This window comes from Tubulanus polymorphus, chromosome 7 (assembly GCF_964204645.1).
Source record: "Tubulanus polymorphus chromosome 7, tnTubPoly1.2, whole genome shotgun sequence".
NCBI classification, from domain to species: Eukaryota; Metazoa; Nemertea; class Palaeonemertea; order Tubulaniformes; family Tubulanidae; genus Tubulanus; species Tubulanus polymorphus.
Genome location: NC_134031.1, coordinates 15167557 through 15180825, shown reverse-complemented (window position 1 = coordinate 15180825; position 13269 = coordinate 15167557). Strand labels below are relative to the sequence as shown.

Genomic DNA, 13269 nt, shown 5'->3' with positions numbered 1-13269 from the left:
TCAATATTCATTTTATCAAGGACGGAATTTTTAATACAATAGATTTAATAATTTAAAATAAAAACCGATCACAATTTCACTATTCCTTATATTATTACACGTATTAGCAGATTTGATTCAAATTCAACTTTACATTTTCTAAAATTCTACAAAGCAATTCACATAGAAAATATACAAGAAAGTGTTTTTGGATCAAATCAAACTGACATGAAACTGCAGCAGGATTTTGGGGTCCAATTTCATGAGGTCAGATATTTAAGGTGATGTTTACTTCATGAAACTGAGCCGCGATTTCCTATATCACAATAGTTCATTCTCCGAATACGATTCAATTTTTCCCCCTATCATCTTTCTTTTTTTGTTTTTGGGCAGCTTTCTCTCGAGCGTTCGACAGGTCGTATTTAAATCCTTCTTTCTTCGCGGCCGATTCTCGTTTTCGCACCGTTTTGATCACTTTCACTTGCAGCTCGTTCCTCGTAAACGGACGGTCGTCGTCGCTGGCGTCGCTCGCTTCTGACTCGTACTCATCTCTATATAATCAACATCAATAATACATTTAAAATATGGCCACAACCAGGTTTATGGGCGCGGAAACAAAAACTAGTTGGGGACTATCAGAAAATTCTCCGCTTAACCCTTTCAGTGCTGACTGATCAATACCCTATAGTGCTGGAGATAATTTGAAAATTTTGAAAAATTCCACCCTAGTGTGTTGAATAACAGGAATACCACTATAGTGCGTCTACACCCTGGCGCGGTATATCGTTAGTTATTAATATTTCACTATGTTTGACAGGTGCTGCTATCTTTCAATAGAGAAAAACTAATTACTAATTATATCAATACACCGCATTGCGGTGTACTAGCAAAATCCATCAGCGATTCATACACCGCACTGCGGTCTAGATGCACTGAAAGGGTTAATTGAGAGCGAAGTTTTGTGTACCACCTTAGGGCCAATAGATACGTTGTTTCTCATTTCTGCTGGGGCCGGTTGCAAAGTCATGGTTCGGTATTAAGACCAGTCTAAGACCAACTTAGTTCTATAGCCAATTTAACAACTTAAGACCTGTTTCAAGATTTAAGACCACTTTTCGACTGAGGTCACAACTGCGCAACTGGCCCCTGAACTTATAAGTTGACCCGACTGGTCGCGTATCTACCCTGTACATTACTTGTTTTTCAATATCATGACCAAGCTAACAATAACAGACCCAGCAGTTATATAGGAATGGACAAATTTTATTGCAATCTACAAAATGAACCTACCAATCAGGAGAAACATGGTAACATCTTATTTTAGCCTTACAGATTTATCAAATTCCAGTCAGCTTTAATCAGTTTTACGTGGTCCCAGTTCCACGATTTTGAGGTAAATTTGATACTGAACCAAGCAATTTGACTCTTAACATCAAATTCACAATGTTTAGAAATTTTCAGTAGACAGTTTTGTACGGTCGCGTTGAGTCAAGAACTTGATGACAACTTACCCAACAGACGGAGGGAAGATTAGCTGAGGTTGCGCCGGAGGTTGCGGACCTTCTCCTAACAGCGCAGGCGCTTTAGGATCGTACTTCTCATAATCCTACATTTATCAAACATAAATCCAACATCAGTTCATATTTATACTCTATATCTGTCTCTCTGCGGAGTCGCGGCAAGATTCAATGCGTACCTTATAATTGATGTAGGCTTGTATCGCTAATAATTCATTCGTTCTCTGTTCAATGATTCCGAGATATTCCATGAGAGTTTGATCGGTGACCCCCTGATGAGCGCCGAGCATCTCGTCAATAGCAGCGCGGTTACAACTGATCTTATTAAACAATGATTCAACTCCTAAAATGATAACAACAACAATAATGTCATTTATCTGTGGGTGAAACTTGAATGGATGATTTGGAAATCTGATTGAGTTTGGAGGAGTGAGGGGTAGGAGAGGGTGAGCGGTAGAGTGAGGGTGTAGGGTAGGTGGGGATGATTGGTGATGAGAGGGTGATTGGTTATGAGAGGGTGAGAAGTGAGGGGTAGAAGTGAAGGGTAGAGTGAAGGTGTAGGGTAGGAGAGAGTGAGGGGTTATAGGGAGTGAGGGGTAGGAGTAAGAGAGGGGTTATGAGAGGGTGAGGGGTTATAGGGAGTGAGGGGTAGGAGTAAGAGAGGGGTTATGAGAGGGTGAGGAGTTATAGGGAGTGAGGGGTAGGAGTAAGAGAGGGGTTATAGGGAGTGAGGGGTAGGAGTAAGAGAGGGGTTATGAGAGGGTGAGGAGTTATAGGGAGTGAGGGGTAGGAGTAAGAGAGGGGTTATAGGGAGTGAGGGGTAGGAGTAAGAGAGGGGTTATGAGAGGTGAGGGTTATAGGGAGTGAGGGGTAGGAGTAAGAGAGGGGTTATGAGAGGGTGAGGGGTTATAGGGAGTGAGGGGTAGGAGTTAGAGAGGGGTTATGAGAGGGTGAGGGGTTATAGGGAGTGAGGGGTAGGAGTAAGAGAGGGGTTATGAGAGGGTCAGGGGTTATAGGGAGTGAGGGGTAGGAGTTAGAGAGGGGTTATGAGAGGGTGAGGGGTTATAGGGAGTGAGGGGTAGGAGTTAGAGAGGGGTTATGAGAGGGTGAGGGTTAGAACTGAGGGGTAGAAGAGGGTGGATAGGAGGGAGTGCGAGGTAGGAGAGGGTGGAGGGTAATAGGGAGGGGTAGGAGGTAGAAAGGGGTGAGGGTTAGAAGTGAGGGGTAGAAGAGGGTGGGGGTAGGAGAGGGTGAGGGCAAGGAGGGAGTGAGGGTAGGAGGGAGTGAGGGGTTGTTTAGGTACCTGCTCTGAGTTGATCTAATATTTTACTAATAGCGGTAAACCGGCTGTCGTGCTCATCGGCTTCTTTCGAAGATTTCTCTTGTTTTTCCGATAGTTTTTTCAATATTCGTTTACGTTCCTCCTCCATATCGGCTCCTTGCTGTTTGAATTTACTGATCTCCTCTTGAATCTACAAATATCACAAATTATTCAAAGTCATATTAATTTTGATACACAGCACAGCGAGACCAGGCTGCAAAGAAACCGGTACGTGTAGCCAGTCTGGTTTAAGTTCACGATCGGATATTTTCACAATTGGTATAAACCCATCCAAAAAAGCTTACCACCAACGATTAGGTAACTGACCAAAATATGTACAGAATTGTCACACTTAACAGAATTCTAGAAATATTTCCAGAAACTCCTACCAGAATTTTCTGCCAACATTACTGTTTTCCAGAATTTTCTGTTGTCTGCTTGATGGGTACCCCCGCCCCCTGCAGAATTCTTGGAATTTCTGTCCAGAATTTTCCGCCAGCATTTCTATTTCCCAGAATTTTCTGTTGTCTGCTTGATGAGTACCCCCGCCACCTGCAGAATTCTTGGAATGTCTGTCCAGCATTTTCGGCCAACATTTCTGTTTTCCAGAATTCCACGGCCGACAAAATCTCACCTCTTGTATTTGCTCTTGTAACATTTCAGTTTCGTTGTTCAATTCGTTCACGTAGTTAAACAGAGCGAAATTCTGATCTTCGGTTTCGATGAATTTCGTCACTAACTGATCTAAATCTTCTTCGCCCGTGATATCGATCATTTTCTCGATCGCCGTCTCGTAAGTTTCAACCGAATCTTCGGCGCTTTCTTTCTTTTTCTCGGCTTCGCGAGCTGAAAATTTACGCGAAAAAAAAACGAAATCTTTTTTATCTCGACGGGATCACGAGGCGTTCACCCAATATCGAACGGTACGCTCCCAGCTTGCCTCAGGCCCGTGTGTGGTGACAAAATTTTAACGGAACCTCGTTATAACGAACTCGGATACAAAGATTCATCGGATATAACAAATATAGAATTTTTTCCCGAGTAACACTTGATTGATTTCATACTGGATATTTGAGCGAGCGGTGTGGGTGAATGATTAGAGCGTTCAACTCTGGATAGCCAGGTCGTGGGTTCGAACCCCGTACATTGCCATAGTGTCCTCGGGCAAGACGCTCATGCTCATTGCCTCTCTCCACCCAGGAGTAAATGGGTACCCGGCCTGATAGATGACTCCTGAGCGCCTAGCTCGGATGTTACAACTCTCTCCAGGTAGAGATGACTGATACATGGTTAGAGTTATAGGCTGGGGGTAATAATACAGAATTTGGAGTGTATTTGAACTGGACTCCGTTCAGGATACCTGCGCTGTATATAGATTACATTTTCTTATTATCATCATCATAACAAACTATCGGTTATAATAAACATATTTTTTGGTCGCGTGAAGTTCGCTGTAACGAGGTCCCACTGTACTCCTATTCACACGATCACCCTGATCCAAGGCAAGCGTACAGTCGTCTACTGTATTATGTTATTCGCGGACAAACCTTTTTTCTGTTTATGAGCTGTAAGTTGTGGATCCTCGGGCCTCTCTTGTCCTTTCACTCCCATGAATTCTTTCAGTTTTTTATCGTGTTCGATAATTCTGATCAACTCTTTCATTTCAGCGTTGTGCTGTTGAATGTCTTTATCAGCTTTTTCTTTCAGTAACATCATTTTAGCCTGTGCCTCGTCTCTGAAAGAGAGAAATATCATAATATTTACAGGATCTCTTTCAGAAAAAAATAGGTAATTTCATAGGCTCATCCAGTTCCACAGCCTTGTTTAAATCTGAAGCTGTAAACATTGATTTCAATTCTTAAGTCAGTTGAAACTTAAACTGACAACTGTGGAACTGAATTCAGCACTGTGGAACTGGATCCACAACTGTTCAACCGGATCCAAAACTGTTCAACCGAGTCCAAAATTGTTCAATCGAGTCCACAACTGTAACTGGATCCACTACTATTGAACTAAGTCCACAACTGTTGCTGGAATAAATACCTGGAATCGTAAGCTGTCGTTGAGTTATCAATAACTTCTCCTATTTCCAGTCGAAGTTGTTGGATTTCTTTATCGAGTTTACGGTAGAGATTTTCGTATCGTTTTCGTTCGACTCTCAAACTATCGATTTCTTCTCGTAAATTACCATTCTGAGTTAATGTATTATTGAACTCTTTCATCGCCTGTAATATATATCATCACAACATTTAACATTTAACCGATCCTCGTGACCTCTCCGTGTAGCCCACATTTTCTTGTTACATTATTTCAGTGTATATTATGTAATATCAATTATGTAATAATGTAAATGAATACTACTAATTTTCTCACCCCTCTCTCTCCTCACCCCTCCCCCTCTACCTCACATTCCTCTTTCTGACACTCTCCCTCACCCTCACACCCCTCTGACACTCTCCCTCGCACACACTGCTCTGACACTCTCCCTCACCGCTCCTCGCGCACTTTCTCTGACACTCTCCCTCACCCCTCCTCGCACCCGTCTCTCTGACACTTTCACTCACCCTTCCTCCCCTCTCTCACGTCCTCTCCCCTTTTCCCCTCTCTCTGACGCTTACCCCATGAAGTCTATTTTCTAGAACTCTGATCTTTTTCTGTGTTTGTATCGTATGCTGCCTGCTCATATTAACTCCCCCCATATTTTTGTGCTGATCACGGATTTTTCTTTCCCATTTTCTAATTTCTGTATCCAGTTCAATGTGATTCTGTTTTTCGTCTTCTATTTCTTGATCCTTTTGATCTGAAACAATCAATCAACGATAGATCAGTTAACTACACACTATCTCAACAACAATAGATCAGTTAACTACACACTATCTCAACAGCAATAGTTCAGTTAACTACACGCTATCTCAACAACAATAGATCAGTTAACTACACGCTATCTCAACAACAATAGATCAGTTAACTACACACTATCTCAACAACAATAGTTCAGTTAACTACACACTATCTCAACAATAATAGATCACTTAACTACACACTATCGCAACAACAATAGATCAGTTAACTACAAACTATCGGAACAACAATAGATCAGTTAACTACACACTATCTCAACAGCAGTAGATCAGTTAACTACACACTATATCAAACAGCAATAATAGATCAGTTAACTACACACTATCTCAACAACAATAGATCAGTTAACTACACACTATTTCAATAGCAATAGATCAGTTAACTACACACTATATCAACAGCAATAGATCAGTTAACTACACACTATCTCAACAACAATAGATCAGTTAACTACACACTATCTCAACAACAATTGCATCTAAACCTAAATTCTAATTCTCGCACCTTTCTCCTCAGATAATTCAACTAAATCGTCGCAATGTTTCACATCTTTTTGTTGATTGCTGCGACTTTCTGCTAATCTCAAATTCACCAATAATTCACTCTTCTCACTTTCTAGTTGTTCCAATTCCGATCTAAAAACAAATCATTCAGGGTTCAGAGACTGAGGTTAGAAACATATGGTTCCCACAGTTATATGAATTACAAATTCCCAGGTTTTTCATGTATTTCATGGGTGATTTCTTTCATTTTCCCAAATGGAAATGAACACACACCAGTCAACATTTTAGTGGTGAATGGTTGATAAAAGGTGATTTTCAAAGGAAATCGCTGAAGAAAGTTGCCCTTGGCAAATGCAATGCAACGTGAAATGTAAATTCCCAAATATTTCCCTGATTTGAGGATAATTTTTCAAATTCCCAATTCCAAGGAATTATTATTTCAAAATTCCCAAAAGTCTTTTGCAATTTTTGTGGGAACCACGAAGAAAAGTTTCTCATGGAATTCGTCGAACCCGAGCTCCAAAATAAGCGCGTATATGTCACGCCCCCTGTTGGCTGTTGAACTAACCTCTGTTTGCGTATAAGGTTTTGTGATTCCTCCGTGTAAGCCTCTCTCTGTTCTTGCATTATCCGATATTGCCGTCTGAGTTTAGCGAGTTCCTGCTCCTTTTCGGCAATACCTTCAGCGTCGGCATCGCTTGTGTCTGAACGAGCTGAGTTTATACGCGGCATCGTGGTCTGTCGTCACCTGCTGGGGTTACAGAGATCACTGACAGTTACAAATCAACATTACAACTACTCTACTGGCTGCTTAACAAAAGATCAACGATTTTTTTTTTGTCAAAAGTAATTCATTTTGACTCTACAGACCTCCCTGATTAATAATATACAGAAATAAAAAATTTTGGGAGGGGGTACGAAAATGCAATAGCGCCCCTCTAAATAATGTCAATAAGTAATAACTGACTTTTTTTGTTTGATTGCATTGGTAATGTTTGAATTGGATCACAGGCACTTGAATATGGGATTTGATAATGGATAAATATTTGATAATTTACCAGCGATACGTTGTTCCTACTTCGATAATCCGCCATGTTTTATAATATTTTACCCATGATGCAATGCGCGCCCGTCGTTTAACTATACTATACAGAAAGGCTGGAAACGATCCTATCTCCGTAATGCTTAAATCTACCCGCAATTATCGGGACAGATGACGTCACAGCAATCCCGAAGAGGCATCGTGAATTTTCAAAAATCAATTTTGTTGCCATTTTAAATCTTTAATGGAGCTAAAACAGTGTCAATGTTTCCAAAAAAATCACCTACAATTGAAATTATGGGCGCTCCTTATATTTCAGGATTAAAAATTGACACTAAGGACGTACTTCGGCAATCATCGGCAGTGTTCGGCTGTCCCGATAACTGCGGGTAGATTTAAGCATTACAGAGATAGGATCGTTTCCAGCCTTTCTGTATAGTATAGCTAAACGACGGGCGCACGTTGCATCATGGGTAGATTTATTATAAAACATGGCGGATCTATCAAAGTAGGATTAACGTATCGCTGGTAAATTATCAAATATTTATCCATTATAAAAAAAGCCCATATTCTGTGCCTGTGATTGGATGGACTGAAAAAATTATCAGAAAATACCAGAGGGGCTTGTCACAATTTGATAATGAATGGATGATACCAGTATCCCTGTATAAAAAAGATCTTTTTTATACAGGGATACTGGTGTATCATCCATTCATTATCAAATTGTGACAAGCCCCTGTGCTGTGGAAAATACACACGCCACAGGAGGGATTTCACAGAAACAAACGGCCCCGGCCTCACCAGCACCCCTAGCCCGGGACCTGGGGCAACGAGATTTAAATGTCATTATCACCAGAATTCAAATACAGAGTTCAATTTACCTGCTCGTTTGAAGTTCGAGTCTAAAACTGTGTCTATAACACACGGAAGTGCTACAACGTTGCTAATGACAACAACAAATGAAAATCTCAAGCTGGTGCTGCCCTCTAACGTCGCTTCAGTACTATTCCCGGACAGCTCCGATCCAGAGCCATCCATCCCGGGCGCGGCGTAGTTATGAGCTATCCGACCATTCGAAGGATCTGTGAGGGTTATTCGAGCCTGTTTATCCTCCTCGATGTTTCTCCTTCATGTTGCTAGGAGTCGCGCAGATTTCATCAAAAATTAAATTTGGACACAGGCTTGCCATCTTATTAAAATTCTATAGCTCGGCACTAGTTCATAGCACTTCAGGAAAGGGTTCGGCTCCCATGCAGTAGGGCTACTGCACGGGACCCTTATCTCCTGCTCTGCTGCTCAGCATAGGCATACTCGAGCTACGGGCGAACACTAGGGCCTGTAAAGCAGTGTCTCTAATTTTGGGGTTTGTGTTTTGATAACTTATTGCAGAGGTGTGGAGATTGTAATGGTTCTGGACACTCTTTGTTCTTAAAATAGGGATTGACCCTGTCATTTCAATTTGTAGATTTCTTTTGTGTTTTTTTTTCATTTGGTGTCCCTCACAGACCCACCACACCTCGCGGGAGCGAAACAGGAGGTTTGATTTTGAAATCGGAAATCGAAGTATGGATACAGTTGCGTGATCGGCGGTCGAATTTACAGAATTTTCTGATTAAATCGAAATGGGTCATTCCGACAGTCTTCTAACCAGCCAGAACCGACTAGCGGCTAATTGGGGCTAATTTTGTCGGCTGTTTAATATAATACATCGATAATTTAGAAGTAACTATATCGCACGGTTGAAGATCATTTTGTCCAGTTTTACATTTTTTTCTGAGGTTTTCCACGTATAAATATTCCGAAAGTTTATTGTAGTTTTCTCTCGGGTAGATGTTGGGGTGAAAGTACTCTAAGTTGATTGTCCCGCGTGTTGCCTTTATTAAAAGGAAACACATTTCGAAACGCAATTATCCAGATGGTCCTGGTATCTGAAGTGTAATTGTATGACATCGACGGTGCAGCTCAAATGAGGATCGGGGTACAGTTGGTACGTCGAACTCCACATCTGGTGTCAGTGGAATAGTCGATGTCCACGCCTAGGTATCGTCCATGGTGCATCCGAACGAAGGAGATCTCGGGGGATTCAGAGTTCGTATTGAGGGGAAGCACCCGAAGTGCATTGATCATGAAAAAGAGTACGAGATATGCACAGAGTAGCGAAAACGGACCTGGTTGCCATTTTCCAGGTAAATTTTGAAAAATAAGCCTATGCAGGATGCCATTTCCAACGAACGAACGAACGAATGAACGAATCTGCAAGTCCGGTCCAACCTCTAGTAATCAATTTATTTATTAGTTCATATATTCGTCGCCAATGATGTATTTAGGGGCTATGGTGGCTGATTCGGGCCATACTAAAAGATTTTTCTGTACGGCTACAGCAACGATAAACAAATTTTCAAATTGGCCCGAAAACCAAAATGTTTTGAATTCTCGCGCGAGAAAAACCAAAGTTTTGAATTCTTTTTGAATTCTCGCGCGAGAAAACCAAAAAACGGGCCAATGTGAAATTTTTTTTATCGTTGCTTTAGGCGTACAGAAACATTTTTAGTACGACCCGAATCAGCCACCTTAAGGGGCAGCACGTAACGGTCAAAATTGATTACACTTCAATAATCCTACTGTGGCACGCGCGTAAAGCACGGGGCAGCACTTGATGGTCAAAATTCGTGGTGCGGGGTGGCGGGTACCGGGCCAGAATTTAGGTTTGAACGTTAAAGGCTGGTTTTCACGAGCGTTTTCCAGCTAGCTTTTTCCTGCGGCCTTTTCCAGCTACGTGAAAACGACTTCAGCCGCACGTATTTTCACGTAGCTGGTTCCAGCCAGCTTTTTCTTGCCGCAGCTTTTTCGTGAAAACGCCCCGCGCAACAATTCAAGCACGAATGTGCATGGTCGCCCGGACAACCGAATTTCAATACCAGCGGCACGCGTTCTTACGAACGGTTTCCAGCTGCTGGACAAAAAAGCTATTGCATGGCTGGAAATTGCCACCGGTAGCTGGAAACCGCCACCGCAGTTGGAAAAAGCTAGCTGGAAACCAGCCTTTAAGGCGGTTTAGGGCTATTTCGAATGTTTTACAATAAGTCTAGTTTGCGTGTTCAAGAGAAAGGTGTTTGGGTTGATTTCGCGTTGAGTCTATGTAGTTATTGACTGCCAATAATTCCGATAAATTCGTATAACTTCTTAGAATTGATATATTTTGAACGACGCCAGGTTGAACGTTGAACTCGCGTTTGCGCATTGATACATTTTTAAACTGGGGGAGTGTTTGTTTTCGCTAATGAACGGTTCGCTCCCGGATGGAGGGATCGGGTCCCGCATGTACCACTGAGAGTCTAGTAAACAGCACGAACAGCGCGATCTAAATGATGTCGGTAGAACTAGATTCGTAAAAGACTCCAGGAAGTTCAATTAAATATATATCGGTTGACTTTAAATGGTGAGTCTTTGGTCGATATCACAGAGCCCGTCGTGCTAGAGATGAGACAGACCAAACGGTACTGTAGCCCGTGGATTTTTATAATTTTAGCAATAATTTTCCCATCTGAGTTAAGATTAAGCCTTAGAATTCTACCAGGGTGGGGTATATATATAGAAAATTGATTCTGAGAACTTTTACAAGTTGGAAACCAGTTTCACTGAATTTAGCCTGGTATGCGAGGGGTTCAATCGTTCTTACCCTGGTATGCGAGGGTTTCGGTGATTCTTACCTCGGTATGCGGGAGGGTTTCAATTGTTCTTAACGTGAAGCAGGGTATCGATATACCCCGGAAATTGAGGGTTTCAATCATCCTTACCCCGGTAAGCGAGGATTCGTTCAATGATTCCTACCCTGGCACGCGAGGGTTTGAATGATTGTTGGTCCCTGGGTGGAATTTCTATACTTCGATTCATTATTTAGTGGGACATACGTAGTTGGTAGAAATTCCGCTAGGGGACCCCACGGTACTTTTACCAATATCCTCAACTGCCAGTGGTAGATTCATGGACTGTCTCTTCGACGATTAATTATAGGCGTCTAGCTTTAAAGAGAAATCTACAGATATCTCAACTTAACGCTAATTGGGCCATTTTCCTTCTGTAAGGTGCTGGCGTCATGCAGCAGGCTTTGCTTGGACTGCATGTCAGTGGCGGATCTATCGGGAAATTGGAAGACCGGGGTCCAGAAGAAAATAATATTCATATTCTCGGATAAAAGCGGCCTCTATTGGAGTTCCGCCCCTGGTTTTAGATATTTTTGAAGAAACACATCCGAAAGGTTGCCATTTCCGAGAGGATGAGTCAGAATTTGTACAGTTCCTAACGATCTCTTGACTTAAAGGGCCGTCTCAATGGGAAGGCATGGGCCCGGACCCGCGAGACCACCCCTTAAATCCGCTACTGGTGTATATCATATATTGTACAAAATATTTTCTATACGCAAATATAGTTTTTTGTTTTGTAACCTACACGATGCATCTCGTGGGCGGTGTCTTTATGTTCCGATGAAGATTTTCACGTTTCGATCCAAATCATAGGGCCGTTCATCAAGAAATTCGAAATGGATAATTTTCTATGAGCGTGCTGATCGCTGTAGAATAATAATCAAGTTATTTGGAATTCGAATATATCGACGATTGAATTGACCGACGCTCGTAAGTTTTTGAATGTTGATCATGACCGGGCAACATCATTTCATTTTACCAAATTCTAACCCTAACTCTTTTCAACAGTGGCGCCGGTATTTAGCCGTGGCAAATGTTTCCTAGGGAGGTGGCCGTTTTTTCTAGGGGAAGACACATATCTATTCGTAAACAAGGTTTACAATACAAAATTCAACGTTTATAATAACTGAATTCATAATATCATACTGACCAGCAACATCATATGCAGTAGAATAGAATTCTGTCTCAAGTAAGAAAACGTAATTAGTTTTCATACTGGATATAACGAACTATCGGTTATAACGAACATCTGGTCCCGTGAAGTTCGCTGTAACGAGGTTCCCGGACTTTTTTTCGAGTTTCTTGATCGATTTAGGAGCAGCCATTTCGTCTATCGTTATTGTATCTGAATTGTATTAATAATAATAATAATTATCTCAATAATTAAAATGATAATGATAAAGTTATTAAACATTTTTGACGAAATACGTTCAAAAATTTGCTATTTCTGAAAGGATGAATATGTCAAAACAGTTGTGTATGTTGAATATGTGTTTTTTAGTGTTGTACGAAAGATCGCAAAATAAATTCAGTTGTTTTTGCACTAGTAAGAATTTATTTGATGGATCAGTTAATAATACGGGATAGAGATGAGCGGGTCGTTGGAGAGAGAGCGTAGCTCTGCGGCCGCCATTAAAAAACCCTTCAGGTCTCATAAAAAGTGTCCTCACTCGATAGGAAACTGTTCATAAACTGACAATAAAACCACGTATTCCCCACGCGAGATAAAACGAGACTTCCAGGGATGTCGTCTGAATCAGGGCCAGGCAGGCGAGCAGACCCGCACACCGCCGGTTTTACCGCAAGCGGCGGAAAACATTGATCATACATTCATACGCCATTTTGATTCTAAAATCTGGATTCCTGGAAAAACGTCTACACCGACAAAAAAGTAGAAGATCATAAAATAATCCGTTTTAAAGAGCGAGATTCGTGGAAGGGTTTCTTTCATGTGGTCAGACCGCGGCAAGGAGACCCTGGTGCGCGAAGGATTTAATCCTGTACGTCGAAAAAACACTTGAAAATCGGAGAGCTGTATTTTCCAGAAAAGTGGAGGGGGCTAACCACCGATTGAGGGGGTCGGCTGAATATTCATAGTTTTGTCTCCCGGTATCCTGGATGTCACATGGTGTTTCGCACCGAATAACCTCGAGTGGTTGATTTGTTTGTGCGGGTGTCGCGCGCTATTTGTTAAGACTCATTGTTTTAAACGCCACTCGATCGATTCTTTTTGTCGCAGTTTTTCACGTCTGCGCGCGAAGAACGGTAAAATTGTTGTTTACTGTGTAATTTCTGACACAATAAAGATACCTGGTGAAGCTACTTGAGATATTGCATAGAG

At 41.7% G+C, this 13269-nt stretch overlaps 1 protein-coding gene across 2 annotated transcripts; it reads right to left on the bottom strand.

Annotated features, from left to right (window-relative positions):
• Positions 1-6: 6 nt before the first annotated feature.
• Positions 7-8161, bottom strand: LOC141908253 (outer dynein arm-docking complex subunit 1-like). 2 transcript variants are annotated; one of them, XM_074798206.1, is made up of 11 exons: positions 8106-8161; positions 6751-6930; positions 6184-6314; positions 5436-5617; positions 4861-5042; positions 4365-4552; positions 3452-3663; positions 2800-2968; positions 1676-1839; positions 1491-1585; positions 7-530 (listed from the first exon to the last, which is right to left on the bottom strand). In XM_074798206.1, exons 2-11 carry the CDS (start codon positions 6912-6914, stop codon positions 329-331), a joined length of 1689 nt encoding a protein of 562 aa, XP_074654307.1. In that variant the 5' UTR covers positions 6915-6930; positions 8106-8161; the 3' UTR covers positions 7-328. The 2 variants fall into 2 exon arrangements, with proteins under 2 accessions (XP_074654307.1, XP_074654306.1); XM_074798205.1 differs by having other exon boundaries at positions 6751-6933; positions 8106-8154.
• Between the last annotated feature and the right edge of the window lie 5108 nt (positions 8162-13269).